Source organism: Natator depressus, chromosome 1, assembly GCF_965152275.1.
Source record: "Natator depressus isolate rNatDep1 chromosome 1, rNatDep2.hap1, whole genome shotgun sequence".
NCBI classification, from domain to species: domain Eukaryota; kingdom Metazoa; phylum Chordata; order Testudines; family Cheloniidae; genus Natator; species Natator depressus.
This window is the reverse complement of record NC_134234.1, coordinates 222,217,173-222,244,766: the sequence shown is the minus strand read 5'-3', so window position 1 is coordinate 222,244,766 and position 27,594 is coordinate 222,217,173. Positions and strand designations below refer to the sequence as shown.

Here is a 27,594-nt window from a genome sequence, read left to right as displayed (position 1 = left end):
CAAACCTACCTCAGCTGTTACATTCCTTCCTCTTCTCCCACACAATGCAAAAAACTGAAGTTACTCTATTTTTTTCCACTCAGTTTTATTATAAAAATCAACATTTCATTTGTTACAACTCAGTTGATAGTAATAATTGAAAAGGGATTTTTGTACAAGGTTTATATACAGCTTAAAAGTAAAGCACTTTATTTTACAAAAAAAAAGTTAGTGAATGAGTGGATAGGGCTGACCAAATGTTGGCCATTATAATATAAATACATCCTTGCAAAGCACCATCGTACCAAAGTTGATGAACAAGAGACACCAGCTGGCTTTAAGACAATGACAAACAGTGATTAAAGCTTACAAAAAAGGATAAAAACAAATAAAAATAAAAAGATTTAAAATCTGAAAGCAGCACCAGATCCTTCACTTGCAAACAAGGCTTGTTCAGCTTAAGCCTGGTGGTATCCTCTTTACAAAAGATGCTTCTCTTTTCCCTTCTTGACTCTTAACAGTTTAGCTTAAGGCTACAGCTGCCTTAATGAGTCTTTCCCAGCTTTTCTTCATTTAAAAGATGGGGAAGTATGCAGGATAGCTCTTCAACAATCCCACCCCGCCAGGGTACTTTACTAAGATAACTTCTGGATGGAATCTAGTTGGCAATTGTGCCCTGCATAACTTTGGAGCTGGATTTCCCAGCTCCAATTAATTTTGCTTTAGCATCATTCAGAATCCATCAAGGTTTTCTTCCCTTATTTAAAAAATTACTAAAGAAATTTGCCCAACATTCTACAATTTCCAATAGCATTTGAACCATTAATGCTTAAAAAAAAGTTGAAATATTGTGTGCCTGCCTTGTACTTACTAGCTACAAGAACTATTCCTAATTCATTTTATTTATGCATACTCCACGTGGCAAATAAATTGAGGCTTACGTTTCAAGTGAAATTCCCCCAAAAGCAAGAAAATTCCAGGGTTAGAAAACCTGCTTTGCACAATAATTTAAAAATTACTTTTGCATTCAATAATCAGTAACACATTTACTGATTCTTTCTGGTAGAGGTAATCCACTATTTTTACATGGTGTGTGCAGAAAACAGAGATTCTGCCCGTAACTACGTCATGTGACCTTCACACTAGGGACAAATGTGACATGGAAAGTAACTGATTACTTTTCAGAATGAAATTTTTGAACTGCACCAACTGATCCAGGAATTTCAATTTTAGCATTTCCCTCTAGAATAGGAAAACTTAAAATTCATTCAGGTAATGTCTATCAAGCTGATAAGACTGGAAATACTCACGATAGTTGCCTTAAAAATAAAATTTAGATAGATTGGACATATTCAAAGAAGGGGGGGGGCAATAAAGCAGAACTCAGTTCGGGTGTGTAATTCATGCAATGGACCACTGATAGAAAGCATTCATCATAAAGGTAGGGGTAATGTACAACTTAGAGACCAGAAACCCAACCATCACCAAAACCCAACAATGCAGGAAATGAGATATTCTTCATGCGCCAGCAACGGAGTGTAATATCTGCTGGTACCAAGCAGCTTAAAGGTACACTCATTTATCAGTAAGTGAGGCCTGACAGACTGATTTCCGTGTAGCTGTAAAATACACAGAAAATTCTTACTAATTTGCATTAATTATCAAACTAATGATAATATATCACATAATGGAATTTTTCCTTTTTATTATCAAGTATGACAGAGCATTAGCTTCTTGTAGATATAGTAGTAAATGTTCTGTAGTATGTTCTGTAGATGCAATAAAGTCTAGGTAATATGAGAACACTACAAGCTGCCATTAGCTCTTTGCAGAGAGGCAGGGTGAGCCTTCTGGATTATTAATTATTATTGGTGGGAGTGGGGGAGGAGAAAGTTATTGGCTCTGTTGATCAGGCATCTTCACATTAGCAAAGCTCTGTGTACACACAAACAGAGTTATATTTGGGATTTAGAACACAGGAAATAGTAAATTACAGATCCCACAGCAAATCTCATCCTTTGGTATAAATTGGTTCAACTGCAACTTCTATATTACCAAGTTTCATTTAATGCCTTAATATGTATGTAGGTAGGCAGCTTGGCTGAATTTTGGATTCACGGAAACTAGAATTTTAAGGTTTTAAAATGCTATCAGTAGGAAATAGAATTAAAATGTCCCATCAAAGTAGTTCTTTGCATATAAATCTCCTGGCTTTTAAAAATATGAGGAAAAAAACCCATGTATGTTCCTTTTAGCATGCAACAGGATATGGCAGGTATACATTTGGAGAACCACAATTCAAACATGCAAAGCTACAGATAAGTGTAGTGACCAGAATGTACACCTAGGGAAAATTATACCCATGTTTACTGAAATGGGCTATGTGGTTTTTAAAAAGCTATACCTTTCCCTGCTCCCTCCAATTCAACAAGATGAATTTATTTCCATGTGCAGATATTCAGCTACAGACATTCTGATGCACAGGCAGGATAAATTACACATGGTGCACTTGAGGAAAATGCCCCACTGTATATGGCTCTGATTCAGGAAGGCACTTAAGAGAGCCTAAATTTAAGCATGCATGTCAATGGGACTACTTACGTGCATGCTTAATTTTCAGTATTGAAGCACCTTGCTGACTTGAAGCCAATGTTCAGTGGACTTAAAACTTCATTTCTCAGTCAATTTCAAAGTAGCAAAGCGCATGCTCCCTTATGTGGGATTAGAGACAGCACAAGAAATGTCTGGTTGATGGGAAAGGAAGAGAGAGAGATTGTTCAGTCTCTCTGTCAAATCAGTCCTTGGCTTATCCACCAGGAATGTTCCAACAAGGACGTTTTTGTAGTATGGACATCTACTTAATGGGAACTTCCTTAATCTTAAATCAATTTAAGATTTCCACTTTAGATTCATGTCAAATATCTATGATTGCAAATGTAGGTCTCAACTTTTCCAGCAAAATTCTTTGGTAAATCGGAACAGGAAAAGGAGCTCATCTCCCCAGTTGGTCTTCATCATCTGACAGTCCCCCCCACCCCCCCCCCCCATTAAAATAAAAGCAGCAGCAGCATATTTAAGTACATGCTGCACACAGTGAGAGCCACAGTTCAAATACATTTGGTCAAATTCTGCATTGACTTAAGTTCTCCCTCCCCCGCCCCGCTATTGACTTCAATGGAGTTGTATCTGGGTGCGAATACAAAATCTGGGCATTACTGTCCAAAGCCAGAGAGCTAATTCTTCTAAAACAAATCCCTCCAGTTGTCAAGTTTAACAAGCATGTTATCTGTAGAAAGTCCTTGTAAAAAGTCAGTCTCAAAGAGACAGTCTGACGCTCCCCGTAAGAGGATACCACAGCTTAAGTTGAACCACCTCAGAGTTTTTCAGACAAACAAATTGGCACACTGAAGCATTCTGCAAGTAGAGACCATTGACATCGCAGTACAAGCACTTGGACTGAGATATAACAATGCAATATTCTTCTGAGTTCATTAGTGCAAGTTTCCACATGTGAACCCCACACGGAATGCTGCACATTTAAAAATGTAAACAATGTAGAAGTCTCAATGCTGATCAGCACCCCAGCCTCTGCTCACCCTCTCCCGCTCTTCATATAAATGGATTGGATTTCCCTTTATAGCTCACAATACCTTCAATATCCATCCTACTGGAGACCACAAGCAAGTTTCTTCACCAACAGGAAGAGCCAAAACTTTCTTAGGTACCTAGAAGACAGCTCAAGGTATCAGCTGGGTTAATGTTTATGCAAAAGTTAGTGCACCTGACCCAAAGGTCAATTCCAATTGTCTGAGGATCATTCAGAATTTTTTTTTAAATACTTTGCTCAAAAGCTTCCTTGGATATCTTCAATTATTAGAAAGGTAAAGCAAGAATGCCAAACTTCATGGTTTCCCTTAAAGCTGAAACCGAAAGAGGCTCCAACAGTCGAGCTGAAATGCAGCACGGGCAAGAATCACTCAAAACTTCATGAAAAGTATGGGATTTAAAACTAGAATGTTTTTAGCCCGCATCTCTTAGTAGAAACTGACTTTAACAGAGCAGTCAACCCATCTGGCCCTTATGAAGAGTTATTACACCAATGCTGAGCCCCAGTACCTCAATGCAGGAGTCCCTCAGTATCCTTTGTGAGGAGAGGTAAGATTTAGGGTCTGAACTTTGGAGGTGCTCCTGAAACTCCATTAAAAGCCAATGGAAATAGCAGATTGGTAACACATCCCCAGATCAGATCCATTGTGAGCTCCACTTGTTCAGGCTGTTGAACTCAAACACTGCACTGGAGTCAGGAAGAGTTAAGAAGATCATATGTTGCTCTTCAGTTCATGCAAACTGTTTTTAAAATGAATGCATACTATCCCTTTCTAATTGCCAAAGAAGCTAAGGAGATACAAAAATACAGGATGCTAATATAAAGTGATTTGGTTCAGAATCTCTTAAAATCTGACATTCACAGTGGTTAATACTAAAGTATTAACGCATGCCACGCAAAAGAGGAGGTATGTAGAAATCATACGGAGAAGACCGGCTTACCTAACATGAACACAGCATGAACAGTTAATACAGTAGGGGAAACATTTCTAATGATCAAAATTCCATTTCTTATAGATTGTGTCCCATCCTCCCATCGACAATGTTTAAATGCTTCCTTACTAGGAAATAATATAAATATATATATATATAAATGATTTGTATACTGTGATATTAACTATACACTGAAAGTATTGCAAGGAAACAGGATTCATTTACAGTAAAACTAGTAATTATGGTTAAATTTATAGTTTATAAATATGTTGTCTATATTATATGTGGTATAAAAATACTTGACATTTTGTGGGCACTAAATCAAAACAATTTTTAAGGGACTAAAACGATTCAGGTATATCCATATTACCCTTGTCGATTACATGAGAATTGGGCTGACCTGGTACAAAATGGAACCCTACAGTATCAGCTGAATAAAGAAACCCAAAGCATAACCTGGCACTGCAACACAAGGCTAATAAAAAACAGAGGATGAATTTTCATTAGCCCAATTCTAGAAGTACTTTAAACAAAGAAATTTGATTTAACAAAATGGCTCTGGGGGGGAAAGCAGAGGATGCAGGGGTGGAAAATGCAAAACAAATTAAAGACATTTTTAAAAGTGTACCCAACAAAATTATTGAACTTCTAGAAATGGAGAAAGTTTTAAAATGGGGGGAGTGATGCAAATGTAGGCGAAAAAAATTCAGATGCATTTTAATTTTTAAAAAGTGTGTGACAATATTTTCTAATATTTCATTATATTTGCACACACATATATAATAAAATATTATAACACATATAGTCACTGCTATGATTGCTGTATTCCTGTAGAAAACAAAGCCCTTTGTGTAAGGTTAATATCTGTCCTGACTGTTTCTTCAAGTTTAACTTTCATTGCTGGCCCTCCATAGTTAATGTAGAGGTTATTTGGCTACTTCCAAGTATCTATGGTATGCTGCTCTGAGACGGACTTCTTTTTTAAACTTTTTTGGTATTGACGAACCCCACACTTTGCCTCACTGGACAGTGACGCGTCCTGGTCCTTCCATTTTCTCATGTGCTCGGTCACTTCACTGGATTAAGGCATGGTTTTTTTGTTTCGTTTGCAAAAATAAAAATTTTGTACAAATTTCTATTCTTTTATACAAAAATTTCTTCTTATGGCACAAGCAGCAGATGCTGTTTAAGAAAATATATAAATATCCTTTTTTCTTCTGTACAAATACCTCCAGTATTCCCCACCCCATTTCATAACTTTTAACTGTACACTGTCCTGCCTCCTCCCTCTCCAATAGCTCCCTCCCCCCTCCCTGGTATGGACAATTTGTATTTACACTTTTGTAGTGGAGGAAGTTAAGGAAGGGGGCGGAGGGGCCCTCATGAGGAGTCCGTGCAGGGGGATGGAGGCGGCGGGTAGAGGTGATGGGAATAGCTCCGTTCTGTGTATGGGGAGGGCGGACAGCTTTCATAGTTCTCCTCTGCCGAGAGGTACTGGCTCCTTGGCGTCGGTGGAGGGGGCACGGGCTCGGAATCATAGTTCAAATCACTGGTGTAGCCCTTAGTCACTGCTGTTGTGACCCGCCGGCTGGGGGCGTAGTCGCTGTCACAAACGTCTGTGCTGCAGGGCGTGGTGGGAGGTGCAAAATGCCGGTAGCTGTATGGCCTGTAGCTATGTAAGGAAATTCATAGCAAAGATGTCAGCACTTAGAGAAACTATAAGCCAAAGAGTCAGATAACAGAACACAGGACAGCTGTACTGCCTCAAAGGGAATGCTTATTAGCAGAGCTGTGATTTTTCAGAGTACTGGCAGCTCCAAAACGAGGCCCAAAAACCCCAACCCCACCTGTCTGGGCACAACCATCCCAAAATTTTTCAGAATTTTCGCAAATGGAAAAGCTGGAAATTAATTCATTTCATGTCAAAAGAAATGTTTTGTTTCACTTTTGGGCATCTACTTTTCTTGTCTAAATAAAAGCAAAGGAAATGGAAAGCTACATTAACAAGAGGACTTAATGTGCCATTCACAAAACCAAGGAGGAGGGGCTGGTGATGGAGGTACAGCTGGTGGTGCCCCAGCTTATACCCAATAGCCTAGTGGTTAGGGCAGTCACCTGGGATGTGGAAGAGCCAGGTTCCAGTCCCTGCTTCAGAGCAGGGACTGGAACCCAGGTCTCCCCTCCACCTCTGCCTTGTTTTTGTGAATGGTGTCCAAGTCCCCTAGAGAATCTAGCCAAAAAAATTGAAATGTTTCTTTTCAGAAATGTCAAAACAAACAGTTTTGACATCTTAATTTTTTTTCTTCAACTGAAACCACTTGCCAAAATCAGCATCAATTCATTAAATGTTTCAGTTGACCTGAGTCTGCATTTCTCAGCAAAAAATTTCAAATTTTTGCTCAGTCAAAATATGTTGCCCAGCTCCACTAATTAGCCATCAGCTTGGTCTAGACATCACAAAGCCTCAACCCTGGTCAAACAGGTACAAAAGGGGTGGGATTTGGGGGGTTTTAGAGGTTGGGGGAAACCAGAGTGTGTGGAGTAGATGTTCTATTTCCAGTATCCTCTGTTGATTAATTCGGCACTGGATCAGAGTCCACAGACAGAGAAGCTAGCTCATGTGACTGTTTTACTGCAGCCAGGAGAATCGTCTCCCTGAGCAGCTACTGTAGCTGCAGTTCCCATGTGCTGCTATCAGAAAGAAGTTCTGAAGTGGGTGCAAGAAAAGAATCAAGTTGCACATATAGAGGAGAGCGACTTCTATTGCCCAAGACACTGAGGCTGTAGCAGCCACTATTGTCAGCACCTCTGCCCCAAAATCAAGATGGCCTATTTCTCTAGGTCAGTGATTCTCAACCTTTCCAGATGACTGTACCCCTTTCAGGAGTCTGATTGATCTTGCGTACTCCCAAGTTTCACTTCACTTAAAAACAGACATAAAAATACAAAAGTGTGACAGCACAATACTACTGAAAAATTGCTTCATTGCTCATTTTGTCTGTATGAAATTTTAGTTCGTACTGATTTCGCTAGTGCATTTTATGTAGCTTACTGTAAACTAGGCAAATATCTAGAGGAGTTGATGTACCCCCTGGAAGATCTCTGTGTACCCCCAGTGGTACACACCCCTGGGTTGAAAACCACTGCTCGAGGTAATTGTCAGAATGTGAGGAAAGACAAGATGATCAGAAGCAGCAATAGGATATATTTTTGACTGGGAGAGAAAGTTCTAGAAACATCAAACCCAGCACCACATGCTCAGTATCATTAATGAGATTCAAATGTCACATCAGCTAACAGTGATCAGAATTATCGAAGCTGGTGCCAAGCTTTGATGTTGGTTTGCTTTCTAAGTTGCCAGTCCCTTTTATAGAGTTTTCATAAGGCCAGAAGGGACCACGAGTCTGACCTTCTGCAGAACACTGGCCATATCTTCTGTTAAAGGAGAATACATGATTTTTGAGCCCCAATAATTTATTATCCACAAGCCCATTACAGAGAACTTATTTCTGACAGAGATACACAACTCCCTCTGGTAGTCAACCAGTGCTGCTTGTGTGTCTGGGGTGGGGTGGGGTGGGGTAGTGTAGGGGGGCACGGCCTATAGACTTGGAAAGGTGCTCCTTTTCTTTCATTTGTGGTAAAAACCCAAATAAATTAAAACATAAAATTATTACAGCAAAGAGACTAAACGTCCATCTTCGGGGGAAGGGGAGGGTGTGCATTAACATTACATTAAATAAAAACAATGGGCAAAAGCTTACAAGTCTATAAACAACAACAACAACAAGTGAAATAGGCCATAGTTTAAAAAGGGAGAAAAAAGGAAATATGTAAAAGTTTAACAGTGAAACCCCCCTTTAGCCTCCCCCCCGACCCAAAACAACAAAAAACAAATAGGAAGAGGGTTAAAAAAGGATTTAAAAATTTAAATATAAATACATATTAAAAAAAAAAAAATCAGAAACACCTCATTGTGGAATCAGAAATAATTATGTTGTGCACAAGCTAGGCTATGTATCCACGGTATCTATACAACATTAGTCTCTCTTCTTCCTTTCCTAGGATTTGCTTGTCATCTTTCTCAAGATGGCAAGGCCCAAATGATATATTGTGTGCCAAACAAATTATTCATGCAGGAAACTTAAAATAGCATAAGACATACTCTTCTAGAGTGAATGGCTCTCTCACTATCTTTCTGGTGTAAATGATTTTCAGTAATAAAAGTAATGGGACACCAAGCTTATGCAAAACTTAAATAAATAAGTTTTGGACAAAAACTGAGTGATGTCCCTCAATGACACACATTTGAGAGGAACACTGCTAACATACTTGTTGCATTTTGTCTTAAATTTTTGGCCCCAATCCTTCAAACACTTATGCACATGCTTCAGTGGGACTACCTTTTCAGGGCCAACATACCAAGCAGATCGGACCTGGGGTAAAGATCTGCCAACTGAATGCTGAAGGCCTCTCACAGTCCAAGTACAACTTCCTGGAGAAAATGGTGAAGATGACCAACATCGATGTTCTCACCCATGTTGCAAATGAAAAAAAGACCCGTTGCTACAAAATCCATGGCTATAAACTCATAGCCAGCAATTACCACCCAAAATGGAGGCTGGCAATTTACATCAAGCAGGAGATCAACAAATATGTGGTTCTACCTCCTACATTGCACAAACTACCACCATCTCTGTGCGCATCGGCAAGCTAACCATCATCAATGTATATAAACCACCTGGTACACCATGGCCTCAACCAGCTCTGCAGAAGGTGCAGGACCTTGCTTATTTGTGGGCAGCTTTAAGTCACTACACACAATGAGGCTATGCTGCAAACAATCTTCCAGGCGAAGAACTGACACACTGGACTACAGCAAATGATATACGCCTCCTTTTTGATGCAAAACAGGAGGTCACTTTCCACTCTGCAAGATGGGGCAGAGGATATTGCCCTGACCTGACGTTCATCTCTAAAGAGGATACAGGGCACACCAACACCTATATGCCATGGATCATCCTCAGTGACTTCCTGAACACTCAGGACAGACCCATAATGGAATTCAAATCCCAGTTCTCTACCCAAAACTAGCGCCAGGCTGGAACTTTAAAAAAGCAGACTGGGCCACTTTCACTATGATTGTGGAAAACACCATCTCCCGCATTCCCCCTTTTGACCATTTTACTGCACTCCTAATCTCTGCCATGAAGAACAACATTCTCTGGGGACACAGGTATACTCCCAGCTGGACTGCAAAGAGCCACAAGCTCCTCCACAAATATGATGAGCGTAAAGACCTAAAAACTGGAAACGCCCTCCTGGTGTCACGGGATGCAGTAAGGCAGAAATGGTGGCTTGAATGCGTAGAAGGTCTAAACTTCACACGCTGGAGCAGACATGGCTGGAACATTTGGGGGCTGCAAATCCAACGCATGCTATTAGGCCACAGGTGAAAGCCAATGCCATCGCTGCTAAATGTTTGTGGACTTCAAAACAGCCAGCGAACAGACAGTAGTGCAGACAAGTCGAGCATCAGCTTCAGCTGATGATGTTCACAGGTGCTGCACTGTCCCAACGGTCTGGGCCATTCAGAAGTAAGGAGATCGATACTGCCAATGCAGCCACGAAACTGGGAAAAGCAGCAGGAAAAGATCGTATCTATCCTGAGTTTTTATATAACGTGGATCCACTGGCATGGAAATGGATGATGCAGCTTTTCACCAACATCCTGGTGACTGGTGAAATCCCCCAAGTGTGGAGAGAATCCAAGGTCATTTTCTAAAGCCTCTGCTGTGTGTATTAGCAAACATGGAACTTCCAGCTATCAGTTGAGATAGGGCTACGGCACGAGAACTTAGATGCACCAAAGATTACCCAGAACTTCCCATCTAGCAGGTTATGGATAACATATCCTAACATCAAGTGAAATCGCGAAAACCACTGTGGACCACACATGACCACCTCATGTCTCTGGATCTAGCCAGGGAATGGCAAAGTATCTGGACCGTATCTACCGTTCCAAACAAACACATTCACACTGACCCAACAAGCCGCCCTTTTAGTTTTGACCCGCCATGCGAACTTTGGACCACACTTAACTGCATCCGAACCACCCATGGGAGACGTGGCTACTAGATTAACAAAGACTCCCCATCACGCGACTATGCCGAGAACATCCAAACTATCAATCGCATCATAGCGCAGCCCCCCAAATATGGATTCAAAGGTAAACTGGATGATATCCATAATATCATGGGGGAGGGGAGGTTGAAATGGCTTATGGATCTACCACTGCATCTATAGCATGTTGCTCTGCAGATGGCATGTGCGAGACAGAGAGAGTAGGACTATGCATGTGATTAAAATTAAGCATCTGTATAACTGTTTGCAGGATCAGGGCCTTAGATTGTAAACTCTTTAGGGCAAGGACTGTCTTTTATTCTACGTTTGTACAGCACTTAGTACAATGAGGCTTTGATTCCAATTGAGGCTACTGTACTAAAAAATTACCTGTAGGATCTATGAGTGGAAGGACTGTTTGAAGAATAACCAAATTCCATGGTGTAATGTGAGCGTTCAGTAGCTGGTGATGGCGGAGGGTTCAAAATCTAAAAAAAAAAATAAAAATAAAGAGGCATCTTTTTAAACAGCCACAAAAAAACTTAAAGAGGAAGAAAAAATTAAATACAGCCATGATGCTATTCCTACCCAATATTAAAGAAAACACTAGTGTGTAGTTCATGCATTTCCTTCTTGTTAAGGCAAAGCTCAGTACTGTACCTAGACAAAGCCATGGCCCCTTCCCAGCATAAATTCCTCTCTATAATCTCAACATCCTGCGAACCTCGCTTGTATCCATTTCCATCTAGGCTATCACTAAGCTTGCCTCCTAAGCAGCTGACTACTGTTGCTATTTTGAAGCACTTAATGCTGAAAAGTAAACCCAAACCAGGCAATTCAAGACTAGATTGTCATCAGATATACCGCTATCCTAGGCAAACTGACGGATGACTGCCACAACCAGCTCGCTGTTTCCAGTATTGTTATTTTGCTGCCCCTTGTTCTTTATATGGCTGAATGGATTCTGACTCTTAGAGGAAAGAGGATATTTCAACTGTAGTGAAATAAATATCCTAGGGGGAGTAAGTTATGAGGCTTCCGACATCATGGTCAGCAGTTCAAATTCAGCCCACATTGATAACAATTCAATTTATCACCACCTGATGGGCTGTTTTGTGTGTTATATATGAAGTAGTTGGTAGTATCAGTTGCTACTGGAGGACAAGATTACTTAGGATCTAGACTCTAAAGTCTTTTGGGCATGAACCGTCTTTCTGTTCTGTGTTCTAACACAATGGGGTCCTGGTCCATGACTGCAGCTCCTAGGCGCTACGTTAACAGCATGAAAGCCACCATTGCAACTGGTTCTCCTGCAAGGACTGTGGATAGTAGACTCCCCTTTAGCGAGGATCCCTCCGTGCCAAATTGGAGGTGCCGCAGTGGCGTCAAAGGGGAGAAGTTTTTTCTGCCTGTGCTGTATCTGTTCTATAGTTTAGGGCTTTTACAGTCTCTAGGTCAATCAGTCCAACACCTTTCACCAGCACTAAATCTACTAACTTTTTTAGTTTAGCAAGACATTCCTCTGCAGCTTTGGAAGAGGGCATGCTGTACACACACATTTCCTTCCAGTTCACCCGCTCCATATTCAACCAACCAACCAGATTTGTTAGACTAGAAATCCAAAACAAAACCCTTGCCAAACAGCTAACCCCAGACATGCGTGCTGCTGCTGGACTGAAGGATACCCACGCATGGAAGTGCGACTTACTGGAGGGAAGTAAGTGCCCTTGGTGCTCGAAGAACTACTGGAGGATGCCCCCGTGACATGGGCTCTGTCGTAGGGAGGGCCGCTACTTCCGGCCATAATGCTGAGGGAGCTGATCACAGATTTACCACGAGACATTCCTAAAGAAGATGACAGACAGTATGTACATCAGTATTAAAATCTTTAAAGCAAAACTGAAGAAGGGATGGGGTTAAAGCTAAAATCTCTCTACAGGATACAGGCACTATAAACACATGACTCAAAAAATAAATAAAAAATAAAGCTGTCTGCATTAAACAATCCTAGTCTCCTTGAAGGAAAAGCAAAATGAAGTTACTCAGGGGATAAACATGTTGGCTTAACATTCTAGCCACTGAACTCAGGAACCTGGCACGGGGCTGCATGAAAGCTTGTGCAAAGAGAAATGGATTCCTTTCACTTGAATGGCTTTGAAAGGCTTAAGAGAGAAGGCACTTCAGCACTCTCTCTATACTCAAGAATAAAACATTAAACTGATTTTGCCTGTCTCATGCGTGCGAGAGGAAAGAGATTTTGTTCTTTCTTTTCCACATAGTGAGTTTTTGCAACAAAGTGAAAGGAGACTAGGAGGGAGGTCTGGCAGAAGGGGAAGATGCATGTGAATGCATTCCGGACTACAGCGAAAATTCTGCTCAAAGCTCCCTCTTATGAAAAGCAGCTCATTACAGGAAGGCAAAAGGGGCTGATGCATTGATATAACGCCATAACAGGTTTGCAAAAAGCATTTACAGGTACCTCTTTTGCTCCAGTTAGATCAAAATAAAGCAGCAAGAGTATGGATTTTATTAAAAAGACTTGGCACTGACTAATGACAGCTCATTATTTATAAAGAAACAGATACAGGAGTCATGCACATTAATTAAGACTAAATGCACTTTTGTGACCAGCCTTAGTTTCGTATCTCATCGGATAGATAAGGTTACAACATATGGCTGCTGTTTGCATAATGCTGTTTAAAAGGGTTTACAGAAATGAGGCCATAATTACTCCTGGTCATTAAAGATCCCGCAGAACTCTCCTTAAGCACACAATACAGGACATTTGTCCCCGAGACAGGGCAATTCCCAATCAACATGAGTGACTATACTCCATCTAAATTCCTGTTGATTTAATTCTATTTCCTGAGCCTACACTGCTGTGTAGAATTGTTGGTGCCATTACACTGGCCCCAGAAGAGGATGAATTTCAGTAGTAAAAGAAGTGATCCCCAGGTATGGGTATATACAGTTACCAGTAGTTCTGCTTCTTGTGGATGACTCTGTTAGAAATCAAACAACTGAGTAATACAATTTAGAGGGTTAAATCCTGTCTTCCGAGGGGCAGGTGCCCAGAATTATGTACCTGGTACAAACACCTACTTTGCTGGTGAGCATGCGCAGGAGCATGCATTATAACTATATAGTGCCATTAAGAGGCAGGATAAGGAAACCAGTGTAGTTTTAAAATGCTTAGACATCTTGTTACTTACCTGGGAGAGACCCTGACAGAGAGCTTGGGTGAGGCACATAACCAAGTGGTACGGAGGCTGGTCCATGCACCACATAGTCATTAGTCATTGTTTCCCCATCCCCCTTCATGCGTGGGCACAGCACCCTCTGGCAGATAAAGTACATTGCTCCAACCACAAAAACAGTGAGGATCACTCCAATGATTGAGCCTATGGTATTGTTGGCTTGTGGTGCTGGCTCCTCTGTTGTGTCTAAATGAGGAGAAGGGAAATCAGATTCTGTAACTTACTTTGTTAGGTCCAACCACTTCAGACATGCTAAGATTAGCATTCATGCCACTCTCCCCAAAACAAAAACTGGAAGTCTATGCTACTGAGCTTCCAAGCCACTTACAACAGCCTTCTAATTAAACATGCAGCGTGAACAAACGCCCACTAGGATGACATTTTTACCTGCAATTAAAGACAGCTACTTTTCACATTTGACCTAAGTAGCATATGAACCTAGGGCAAAAGCCAGTGTTCTAATTAATACCATTAACTCCCACTCCTCTGCTTCATGGCCCAGCATTCACTGATGCTAAATAGGAGAACCATGGAAGCAATGATCAACTGTGTCTTGTGGCATTTCTAAAGACACCTAACCTGCCCCATGTGCACTTCCCATTGATGGTAACAGCTACATCTGATCATCTGTCCTAGAAGTATCATCTCTGCAAGGCAGTGCCACCCTGAATTGTTATTACAAGCCCATCAGCAGTCAGACAGGGATACCATTCCTGAAGGTACTGGACCGTAAGCAGTGATATTTCCCAGAACAATGGACAACAACCTGACTATGCCTTGAGAATCTGTGAAGACAAGCAGGTATCAAAGCATTTACCTATTCTATTCAGTGTCTTATATCACACCTATCTCCATGGTATCTAAGTGGCTACTCTTCAATCCACATATCCTTGTTCCCTGAAGTCTGCACCAACCCTTTAACCAATCTCTTTGGCTCCCATATTTTTTCATCTCTGTAGATTCATTAGATAAGACCCTGTCCACATTGGAAGCAGAACAGAACTAGCTACAAACTTATCCCAGTGAATACATTGACCTAACTTCCCTCCTCCCTCATTACAAAGAATAGAGAAGATAGGAAATGGGCTCAGGTCAGTGTAACATGCTGTATGTGCACGTTTGTGATCGTGCCTTCTGGCATCTGGCCCACAGGGAGGATAAGGCACCTACTATTACTGCCAACAAAGGGAGATCTCATTTATCTCTGAAGTAGATTTAGGAGCTAAAGAATTAGGGGTCATTCTGGGTTTACATTTGTGTGTTTTTATTCATTAATTGTGTCTGTTATGTGCAGTACATCAATTGGTTACAATAGGTGAGGAGATTTCCCATTTAATATTTCTAATAATGTAACAATGATGCCAGTGAACTTTAAGGCTGAAATCTATTCTGTTTGGTGTGTAGCTTTTTTTCTAGGGCCCTGGAAGATTTCAAGGCAGGCACGCCCAAAGGATATTATATTCTATAAACCATAATCTGCAACTATAAACCAAGAAGAGAATTACATAGGCTTTAGGCACAAAGGAAACTTTTTAGCATATTTCTATGTGCAGAGACAGGAGCACTCCTAAGGTTCTTAAAGTACCTCTTGTGAATTCTATGGCTGAGAGAACCATGAAGCAGAGCAGAATGGTTACAACAGCCTCAGGACATTTTGAAGAGATTCTTATACCACAGAAGAATGCTTCCATCCATGCATACAAACATATTATTAAGCAAGAGTTCCAAATTTTTAAATTTTTTTTTAAAATATAAGGGGCAGAATTTAACTGTTTTGAATCTGAGACACATTATCGAATAATATATTTTTAACTCCAAAAAGAGCTACATGTCAATTAGCTCTTCCCATGATCCCCAGGCATGAATTATTGGGCAGCAGGTGAGGCAGGAACACCCACCTTAAAATTAATGCATGTGGCTTTAATATTGGGCTGTGAGAGCGAATCCTAACTCACTGAGGAGGTAAACAATCATCTTCACTTGCTGCAACCATGTCTCTGATTCCAGATTTTACACTTACAGCATCCTTGCTCATCGGAGCTGTCACTGCAGTCCAAGTTGTGATCACATTTCTTGTTTTTCCCAATGCACTGGCCACTGGCGCAGCGGAACTGATCGGTTAAACAAAGCACTGGAGGGGGGGTAAAATGTCCAGAAATGTTCAATGTCACATACTCAAGAAAACAAAGACAGGTGATCAGGTTCAGCAGGAGGGTAATACAGTGATAACCTGAGAATGTTGTTTCCTATTTGCAGGGTAGTAAATATAGTATCCTGGGCTGAATGAACTCAGAGGCAGAAGGCCACAGTGTTTATAGGAAATAAACCCAGGATAAAATTAACAGGAAGCACACAAGTTATAATTACTATTAACGTTATCCATTAAATATTTGAATTTTGAATGAGAGAAAAGAATTAAGTTATAAAAACTTGTCAAGCTGCTAAAAGATAAAGTTATTTCTTTTCAAAGAGGTTACAAATTCCTTCCAACACTCTCATCAGACCCTTCCTCCTCCTCCCTCTTTCCCCAGCCCTGCCTTTCCCTCCCTCTAGGTCAGCAAATTTCTAGACCATTGGACAAAATACTTTTGTTGACATTTACATTTTAAACCTGAAGTGGAAGACAGAGGAGGGGGCTGGAACTCTCCCAATTCAGAGTGTAAACATGCATATGTGACCATTAGTCTGGGGAGAAGGGCCCTCCAGTGAGGGAAAGGAGTTAAAAGGGTTTAATTTACAAACAGGTTTGCTGCGCTTGATATCATATTCTTTGCTTTTGTTATATTTTGCTCTGTTTCATGTAAGTTTGGGAGCTTTTTCTTTAGCTGAGATGAGCGACAAGTTGAACCAGAGGTTTTGTGGCTATCAATCAGCTTGAAAATTCAGGGTGTAGGAACCAGTTTAAGGCACAGCATTATGGCAGACTAACACAGTAGAAAGATATGTATAGTCATTGTGTGGTTCTGGAGAAAACTAAACTGAACAATAACTATCCAAATACCTGCACTCTAGGTAATAATGGCTGTCAACTGATCAAAGTACAACGTTTCATATACTGTATGGTTGTAAAATCACTGTACAGTGATTATGTAACTATCAATAAGCGTGCAAGGAATTGTAGGACTAGGGTGTGACAGAGTGACAATATCTTGTCATATCCCAAACAAACCTGACAGAATTAAGATAAACTTAATTCAATAAAGTTAAACCTTATTGAATTAGAGTTAGTATCTTTGGCGTACATTGTATTAAAAATGCAATGATGTATGTGCTATTGTAGAACTGAATGTATCTTTTCTAGTAGGGAGGGGGGAATGCTAGTGAACGTCCTCTTATCAGCTTTGAAAGCCATTGGGGAGATATGCATATACTAGTTCATACTAGACTCTCCAGAGACCAACAGACAAAGAAAAGACTTTTGGATAAAAAAAAACTGAGCTTAGGCTGACTCAGGGGTCTTCTTCCTGATCCAGCAAATGGACAGGAACACTGGTTCACAGAGGGGCCCCAATCCTCATTGGAGGATTGGAAGGCCTTGGCCTACTGAGGCCTCATAAACCTGTGTGGTTGTTCTGAAATGAAGCTCTGATGAACTTGTAACCACAAGGTAACCCCTAGGGTGGGGTGATGCCTGGTAAGCTTATTAGAAGGTTTGCAGGCTCTTTTATTGTTTTTAATATGATTTCTCTGTAACACTTTTTACCTTAAGAATAAAGCAGGCTTGCTTAGAAACAGCTGTGTGATCACTTAAATCTGTAGCAATCACTCTGCTATCTGTCTCTGAAGAGGAAGCAAGCAGATTGTCCTTGCTGGAAATGACATTATCCTTGCTGGAAATGATATAGTGAAGGTAGGGAACTGTGCAGCCTGGAAACATGCCAGGCAGAATGGAGTAAGACGTGGGTCTCTGCCCAGGAAGGCAACATCTAGGGAGCTGGAAGCTAGGAGTTGGATGCCCTGGTTGAACCACTGAGGGGAAATACAGGTACAGCTTCCCTGAATATTGACATATCGGAAATACTATTCTTATTTTCATTAGTAACTGGTGAGCTTTCTTTCTCACACTAATCAGACAGGACAACGCCATATCAGTATGATGTTTTTTAAACCACCTGAAACTTTGCAGCCAGAAGTTTCTCATCCTAGAGACAAGTTATCAACAGAATCAGAATCTAATGATATGAAAGACTGGATGGCGTGGCAGGACTAGAAGTGGATAGGGAGACTTTCATTCCAAACCAGTCAGCTTGTTGAAATCTGGCAGAGATCATTAGTTTCCTAAATCATTCCCAACTGAAGACTGGCTTGGGGCCTGCATTCTCAGCCCTCGTCCTAGCAACTGACTTTAAAGCAGTCCCTTCAGATTCAGAAGTTTTTAAGGCCTCAGAAGAGGAAACTGATTGAACGGATGTGCGAAAATGGCTATCCCCTCACGCTCAGCAGCCGCCCCTCCAGGCCGAGGCTGAGACATACTGTCAGGGCAGTCAGATGGAGGAGGACAACTTGCGTGTGTTACACTTGTTTTACTGACACAGGACTTCAGACTCCAAGCAACTTCCAACCAACATGAAAATTCATTTAATTTATAAAAAACCCTCTAAAACTACAAAAATTGGAGGCTGTTCACATTTGGCACACTAGTATCACTTCTTTGCATGCTGCCTTTTGTTGGAGTTTGCAGGTGGAGGACATCTCCAAAACTCTCTCATCCATCTGCATTCTCACCCATCCACACTCACACGCACTTTAAATTCCATTGTATTCAGATATTATATAATAAATTAATAGTAATCTCATTTTCCCAGTTTCCGTTAATCAATAAGAAGCATTCAAACAGCTCTCTCAGCATACAATTAAACACAAAACTAAGTCCAATGCTTTGAGATTTTTAGAGCTTGAAATAAAATATCATCTCATTCTTAAATGGCATCAGTAGACCTCAAAGTGCTTTACAAAGGAGGTCAGTTTCATTATCCCCATTTTACAGTTGCGGAAACTGAGACACAGACACTTGCCAAAGCTCACACAGCAAACAAGTGACGGAGCTGGGAATCACATCAAGATCTGCTGGCTCCTAATCTAGTGCTCTATCAACCAGGGACCAGATTTTAAAGGTATTTAGGTGCTTAACTCTCAAGCATCCACTATACCTTCACAGTTCTTTTCATCTGAGTTGTCCTGGCAATTTGCCTCTCCATTGCACCGGAAAATGCTGTCTATGCACTGTCCGCTTTCACACTGGAACTGGGAGTCTGAACAGACAGGGCAGTTCTTTTCATCACTATGGTCTTCGCATTCAGTGAATCCATCACAGCGCCAGGCCACTGGGATGCAGTCAATCTCCCCCGTGAAACAGGTGAATTGCTGAGGGGAGCATGTTGGGGGTTCTTTTAAAAAAAGGAAACAAAAACAAACCCAAAGGAACACATCAATAATCCATGTCTACAAGCAGCACATCTTAAAGGAGAGAGGTGGGAGAACCCAACTCTTTGACAAACATACTCCATGCAAGGTATTTTTCCCCCCCTCAGTGATTGGTGCAGCTCTGAGCTTCATATGCCAGAGTGCAGGCTCATGTAACTGGAGTACAGTCTGGCACAAAGAGAGGACGAAGAAACATATGCACGCAAAATTCAAAGGACAATTCTCCACCAGCACAGTATACCCTTCCCTTGTACTTCATTAAGTCTTCAAAGGTTTTCACTTGAAGTCAACACACAGAGAGTGTTTCTCTTCCTCTTTTTCCCCTTTCCCGCAATCCCACTGTGCGCACAAAAAACGGCTCGCTTTCTTTTTAATGTTCAACAATAATTGTATAGAAAACATTAAAAGGATATAATGTGCTGCAGATGGATGTGCTGTGACTCAATGTCTAGTTATGTGCCCTCTATAACTGTGTTCAGCCAAACTTGTTTTAAAAAGACAAAAAAATTGCTCCATCAAGTCAACTCCTGCTATCTCCACACAGCTGTTAGCAGTTATTTAACATTTACTACAGTAACTGTTAATCTTATGTAGTAAGCGTGCATTTTTTTAAAATTTTTTTTTTAAACGAAGAGGCCCTTTTTTGGCCTAACATTAAATTTGCACTCAGAAAATATCTGGATTATGTTAGTTCTTTTTCCACTGCGTGACCACATGTCGCCTTGCTGGCTACAGAATTGCTCAACAAATCCACTCAAAATGTCAACAGAGAATGAAGCTCCTGAGCTCTCTTCTACCTCCCTCCTTGAGCCAGCAGGACCTGGCCAGAGGGGCAGCATCTTCCATTGCTCTATAATGACTCTCCCCCTCCGCCTCCAGCTGCAGTTTCGAGTGGTGTGCATGGGATGACTTTGAAGATGGAAATGAAGAGGAAGGAAGGAAGGATAGATGGTACACAAAGCAGAAGACCCCAGAATCAGAACAATCGACAACAATTTGGGGAAACAATTTGCTATTTTAAAAATTCAGTGCAAGAATTGTTGATCCTCCACCTCTTGTTTTCAGCAGGAGAGAGGGAGTCTGTGTGTGAATTTAGCAGAGGCAAGAAGTTGACAAATCAGCACCCTAGAGATTAAAGTCCTCTGTTTAGCCACAGATCAGGTACAATGAAGGCAAAAGAGGTTCCAGTTCCCCTCACAGTACTCTGCCTAAATTCTCATCTAGAAGAGCCACCTCCAAGCCCCATGGGTTAGTCAGTCCTTGGCCTCCGCTGAGAATACCCCCAAGGGTGCTAATTACCCACCTCTAGGGTGGTGCCAAGGAGTAGACTGAAAAACTCATTTGTACTTCCTGTTTATACTTATTGCAGAATTATGAGCCCCTAAACTGAACCTGCCTGAGGTAGTTACGACAATTTTTTCTATCAAATGTTAATCAGGGCTTTGAGTCTTACTGTACCCACAATGATTTTTATTTTTCCAAGCCACTTAGGCACAGTTCACAAAAATAGTGCTCTGTGCTCCCTCTTTAGCAGCAGCTAATTTAAAAATACCTCTCGCCAAGAGCTGTGTGTTTAGCACTGGTGGTCCTGGGGAAGCCACACAAAAGTGTTGTAGTGTGCTTTAAAGTAGCAGGTTAAACAAAACCAGCTCGATTAATTTCAGCTGTTTTCAAAGCCACCTGTGTGTCAAATAGAAAATGTCATACTAACAAAGGTAGGGAGGGGGAAACAGCTCAGCTTTCTCAGATGGTATTACAAACCACTGAATAAAAAAAAAAAAAAAAACCTGAAATAACTCAGTGTCCTTTTAGTTACTAAGGACAATGGAAATCTATCTTGAAAAGCCTTCTTGCCTCAGAGTTAATTAATACCACTCACTGGGACAGGTTAGTTGTGGAGCTATTGAAGAGACCAAAATGGTATCCACATACTCGGTGTGGAAAAGCATTGTTCAAGACATCTTATGCAGGAAAGCTCATCCCCTCATGGCACTTACCTTTCCCCCTCCAGAACTTCTCCCAGATTGAAGCATGTGGCTAACATGAAGGCCATCCTAACCATATGTTAGGGGTTCAACTAAGGAAATGCAGACAACTGGAAGGACTTACCTCCACAGGATAGTTCATCCTGAAGTAGAACAAGGTGCACTGGACAAGAACACCGGGTTGTACCGTCACCCTTCACAATACAAATGTGCGAACACCCGCCATTATCTTGAGAACAAGGATGCTGTCCTGCAATTTATAAACAAGATCTTTACGCAATATAACCCCAAACCCACATGTCTGGTTGAGATTATTTAGAGAGAAGAAATTAATTAGTAAATCTTGGGTAAAAAATAATCCAGATTTACTTTTTCAGGCCCTGATCCCATAATAAGCTCAGATGGGGTAGATCCCCTGCAGTGGGGCTCCTCATGGACACAGGAGGTTCACCTGCATGGAGCTCATTACGACAATGGCCTGCCTCCCTTTCTCCCTTCCCAAATGGAAAACCTTCAGGACAAGCAGCTCCAGAGTATCTTTTTTCCTTCACAGACATTTATAATTATTTGTGATCTGAAGCATCATAAAAAAAAATCACGCAGTGCAACCTTTTAAAAACAGGAAACAAAACCTAAAGGTTTGTTTCTTGGGAAAGGTGGAATTAGTTCTGGAAGAATACAACAAAGGTGCCTAAAATTTAATACTGCACTCACTTGCTCTCTCTAAGCCAATAAAAAAAAAGCAAACTTTTCTGATTTACAAAGTCTGAAGTATTTGCACTGCCTCCAAAACTCAAATGAATATGATCTAGATAAATATGTCTTTTCATTTTAATGTTTAATAAGGATGCCCTGTTTCTTCTTGAAATTCTTGACAGATTTACTGTGATTAATGGCAAACAAAGCTAGTAGTCGTCTGCTTTAATTAATATCCCCAGACAGTTTCCTAAAAAAATTCTCCAGTTCAAAGCACACATCATACTTATGTTAACGTGATTGCTTCCTCTATGATGGCTGTGGCTCCACTTGGCTGCACCCATCCCCAGCCAACCCCCCATTCATTTCAAGTTAGGAAAAAGTTTGTGCTCTTGAAAAAAAAAGTTTAAAAACTATTTGAGTGTATTTACTCCTGGTGAAAAGGGCTGAAGTCCTCTAAACAGACAAAGCATGTGGCAGGCTAAGCTTAACTACTTCACCCCATGAATGTGCCACAACCCTGATCCAAAGGAACCTCCTCTAGGACTAAGATGGTATTTTAGTCTCTATATCCACTCAATCCTTAGTGTCTGTCATAGGACTACCTATAAGGTTGCCCATTAGGGTATGTCTACACTGGAGCTGAAAGGTGTAATTTCTACCTCAAGGAGACCTGCACTATATCATTCTGATCAGGATCAGAACTCAAGGCAGCTAGCCCCTCCAGGTGCTCGCACCACCATGGCTTCCCTTCTCTTTAGTGTGCCAGCTCAATCAGAGCTAAAGTAGGTATGTCTCCTCAAGCTGGGTATCACACCTTCCAGCACCAGTGTAGAGACATCCTCTGTGACAAAACGTGATAGTGGTTTTTGTGATGGTCTCCTGTCCACTGGGAGTTGTACTGAGAAAACTCCATACAGGCCCCTTATCAGCCTTTTGGCCACTACTGATCTGGGGTGGATTTAAATCAGTGACATCGGAAGAAATGTCTCCCTATGCCATTAATAATCCCCTGTTGCGCCACTTCCCACCCCAACCCCACACCCCCAATTGCTTCTTGCTAATGGGGATGGTACTTACTATATTCCTGGATGTTTAGTTCTTTAACTGCATGTATGTCGCTGAGCTGTGCAATACGAGCCTGGACTTTCGTACGTCCTTCTCGACCAGTCATGTCAATTTTTTCAATCATTTGTTGTTGCTTGTCAATCCAGTACAGCCAGTTTTCAAATACTGTCAGCCCAACGGGTTGCAAGATATTGGAGTCCTCTAAAACTATTCGATTTGCCCCTTTGGAAAGGAGGTTGTGGTTTAACAATTGGAAGAGACCAAGATATCATCATGAACACATTTTACATAGATGTAAATAAGCATATTACACACGCACACACGCACACAGTCATATGTCCTCAGTAGTTGTCTGGATTTAAATTCTGCAGCCAGATCCCCAATATACACAGTACACCAGCGCGGGGAGTGGAAGCTCCAAGGTAGCTTCAGGGAAATGCAAAAAAATGGAAGGTGTTTTTAATTTTATATTACAGTGAGTAGTATAGTGAGCATAGTACCACTTGTGTTACTTTGATATTAAATTCAGCTTTACGCTGACTCAACTTTTTCATTTTGTACTGCAAATTGTACTGTACTGATAACTCACAACTGCATTCTAGAAGCAGCTAGATGTTCCAACTGCTGGAAGGGTATAAGGCATAAGAACGGCAATACAGGGCCAGACCAATGGTCAATCTAGCCCAGCATGCTGTTTTCCGACAGTGGCCAATGTCAGATGCTTCAGAGTGAATGAACTGAACCAGTAATCACTGAGTTATCCATCCCATTGTCTACTCCCAGCTTCTGGCAATCAGAGGCTAGGGACACCCAGAGCATGGGATCGCATCCCTTACATTCTTAGCTAATAGCCATTGATGGATCTGTCCTCCATTAACTTATCTAATTTTTTAATAACCTCATTATAGTTTTGTGCCAGGGCTTGCCCGGGCTGAGCCCAGGCATCTCTAGGCTTGGTGGTTCATAGCCCCAGCATCTCTGGGCTTGTCGCATCAGTTATGAAAGTAAAAAAATTGCTTGAGCCCTGGCACCTCTTTCATTACAAATTAAGTACGGAGTGCATTGCGTGAAGTACTTCCGTTAGTTTGTTTTAAACCTGCTGCCTATTAATTTCAGGGGACCCCAGTTCTTGGGCATCATGAAGGGGTAAATAACTCGTCCTTATTCACTTTCACCATACCAGTCATGATTTTATAGACCTCTATCATATCCCCTCTTAGTCGTCTCTTTTCCATGCTGAACAGTACTATTCTTTTTAATCTCTCCTCATCCAGAACCTGTTCTATACGCAACCATTTTTGTTGCTCTTCTGTGTATCTTTTCCAATTCTAATATATATTTTTTGAAATGAGGTGAATAGAACTGCACACAATATTCAAGATGTGAGCGTACCATGGATTTATATAGAGGCAATATGATATTTTCTGTCTTATTATCTCTTTCTTTCCTAATGGTTCCTAACGTTCTGTTGGGATTAGGTTTTCCAATGTGCATTACTTAGCACTTATCAACACTGAAGTTCATCCACCATTTTGTTGCCCAGTGACCCAGTTTTGTGAAATCCCTTTGTAAATCTGCTTTGGATTTAACGGTCTTCAGTAATTTTGTATCATGTGCTAATTTTGCCACCCATTTACCCCTTTTCCCAGACCCTTTATGAATATGTTGAACAGCACTGGTCCCAGTACAGATTCCTAGGGGACACCACTATTTACCTCTCTCCATTCTGAAAACTGATCATTTATTCCTACCCTTTGTTTCCTGTCTTTTAACCAGTTACTGATCCAGGAGAGGACCTTCCCTCTTATCCCATGACTGCTTAGGTTACTTAAGAGCCTTTGGTGAGGGACCTTGTCAAATGCTGGTATACCATATCCACTTGATCACCCTTGTTTTTTGACCCCCTCAAAGATTCTAGTAGATTGGTGAGGCATGATTTCCCTTTACAAAAGCCATGTTGACTCTTCCCCCAACAAAGCGTGTTCATTTAAGTGTCTAATAATTCTGTTCTTTACTATAGTTTCAACCAATTTACCTGGTACTGAAGTTAGGCTTACCAGCCTGTAATTGCCAGGATTGCTTCTGGAGCCTTTTTTTAAATTTGGTGTCACATTAGCTATCCTCCAGTCATCTGGTACAGAAGCTGATTTAAATGATAGGTTACATACCACAGTTAGTAGTTCTGCAACTTCTCATTTGAGCCCCTTCAGAACTCTTGGGTGAATGCCATATGGTCCTAGTGAATTATTACTGTTAAATTTATCAATTTGTTCCAAAACCTCCTCAACTGACACCTCAATCTGGGACAGTTCCTCAGATCGGTCATCTAACAAGAATGGCTCAGGTGTGGGAATCTTCCTGCATCAGTGTTCACGGCAGAGGATGTGAAAGAATTCACTGAGCTTTTTCAGCAATGGCCGTATTTTCCTGGAGCACCCCTTTAGCACCTCGATTGTCCAGCGGCCCCACTGATTGTTTGGGAGGCTTCCTGCATCTGATGTACTTAAAATTTTTTTTGCTGGTAGTTTGAGTCTTTGGGTAGCTGCTCTTCAAATTCTTTTTTGGCCTGCCTAATTATATTTGCCTTGCCAGAATTTATGCTCATTTCTATTTTCCTCAGTAGGATTTAACTTGCAATTTTTAAAGGATGCATTTTTGCCTTTAACCACTACTTTTACTTTGTTGTTTAGCCATGGTAACATTTTTTTGATCTGCTTACTATGTTTTTTAATTTTAAAATATGTTTAATTTTATTTGAGTCTATTATGGTGTTTTTAAAACATTTCCATGCAACTTGCAAGCATTTCACTTTTGTGACTATACCTTCTAATTTCCATTTAACTAACGTCCTCATTTTTGTGTAGTTCCCCTTTATGAAGTTAAACGCTACTGTGGTGGGCTTCTTTGGTGTTTTCTCCCCCACAAGGATGTTAAATTTAATTACATTATGGTCGCTATTACCAAGTGGTTCAGCTATAAGGCAGTTTGGGGTTTTGGCTCTCATGAGGTGATTAAGACTTTTGGCAAAGAGGAGGGGAAGTACTTTTTTTCCCTAACCCTTCTGGAAAGAATCAATAGCAATTTTAAGTTTTGTGCATGGGCTTGAACTCTTCGGCCTTGTCTTCATCAGGGAAAAAAGGGGAGTTGTTCATTCATCACTAATATGATGTAAAATCCTAGTGAAGACAAGGCACTTTGTAGTTTTCACACTAGTTAGTAGGAAAATGTAAACCCTTGAAGACTATGGGGGAGTTTACTCAACCTGCAAACTAGTGTGAAAATTATAAATTGCCTTGCCTTCACTAGGTTTTTACTTTGCGTTAGTTACCATGTGTTAGTTAATTTGAATTAGGAATATACCCTTTTCCCCAGTGAAGACTCCCTCTCAGTTCTCTATATTAGCAACCCTCGGCAGCGACCAGGAGAAGCACATTAGCTGAATGTTTATGCTACAGTGACAATTATTTAACAGCACTGACTTTTAAATGGTCATTATTAGATTTCAGAGTTAAAATTCCATTCAGATGAAAGGGAGCACAGTTCATACTTGTCTCAGAGCTATTGCTGAAGATGGCCTGTAAACTTACTCTGTGCTACTTTACATTGACTTTTTACATTTATTTTCTTCACAACTCTAGGGCTAGAAACTTATATTTAAAAAAACCCGCAAAGCTTAGATTACACTGCACAATTATACTGTGAATTTGGTGACCTGTAAACAGATTTAGTGAATTTATTATGCCCTACACTTATACTTACTTTTACTCACACACACTCATCACAGGAACTAAAAGTATAGAGAACCCACAGCTGGAATGTTTGGATCCAAATCCAAACACTGCCAAACCTTCCAGGGTGTTCAGGTCATTTCTATCTAAAACTTAAAAAACAAAACAAAAACAAAACAAAAAACCCCTACAGCAGGTAATAGCTTGTGAACATGTTCAACTACACTATGCTTTGCAAAAAAAGTAATTGACATTTTTGAAAAAGACTAGTACAGTGAACCACCACATATAAAAGGAATGTGTGGCCAAGATTTGCTTTTGGGACCAAAAAGTTATCTATTATTATAATGCCTGAATGTTTTATTATTTCATGTTTATTAATATAAATATGTTTTGCATTTTTATAGGCTTTCATTAGATGCTCTCACAGTGCTTTACAGTAAGTTAAACTAATTATCATCTCCATTTTAAGATGGGTAAAGTGAGGCACAGATAAGTTAAGTAGCTTGCCTGATGTCTCATCGTGATTAGCTGATAGATTCTGGCCTGGTCTACACTTAAAACCTAGAGAGTGACTTTCCTACAGTCCACAGTGGTGTTAAAAATCCACATCCCTGAGCGCCGCAACTATGCTGACTCTTAACCCCCAGCACAGACACAGCTAGATCAATGGAAGAATGCGTCCATCAACCTAGCTACCCTTGCTCAGGGAGTAGGAGTTCCTACAATAACAGAAACCCCCCATCTTTCGCTGTAGTCTATGTCTACACTGTAAGGTTATGCTGGCATAGCTAA

The 27,594-nt window shown here is 40.8% G+C and overlaps 1 protein-coding gene across 2 annotated transcripts in view; it reads right to left on the bottom strand.

Annotated features, from left to right (window-relative positions):
• Positions 1-3,132: 3,132 nt before the first annotated feature.
• Positions 3,133-27,594, bottom strand: part of LRP6 (LDL receptor related protein 6) — a 194,998-nt gene continuing 170,536 nt past the window's right edge. Inside the window, exons 16-23 of one of the 2 annotated variants that reach the window (XM_074936305.1) lie at positions 23,084-23,293; positions 21,432-21,557; positions 19,049-19,285; positions 15,919-16,029; positions 13,854-14,084; positions 12,350-12,486; positions 11,032-11,129; positions 3,133-6,190 (exon numbers count right to left, since the gene is read on the bottom strand). In XM_074936305.1, the coding sequence (XP_074792406.1) occupies positions 5,899-6,190; positions 11,032-11,129; positions 12,350-12,486; positions 13,854-14,084; positions 15,919-16,029; positions 19,049-19,285; positions 21,432-21,557; positions 23,084-23,293 (1,442 nt within the window). In that variant the 3' untranslated portion in view covers positions 3,133-5,898. The remainder of the gene's footprint in view (positions 6,191-11,031; positions 11,130-12,349; positions 12,487-13,853; positions 14,085-15,918; positions 16,030-19,048; positions 19,286-21,431; positions 21,558-23,083; positions 23,294-27,594) is intronic. The other variant, XM_074936314.1, reaches the window with a different exon arrangement.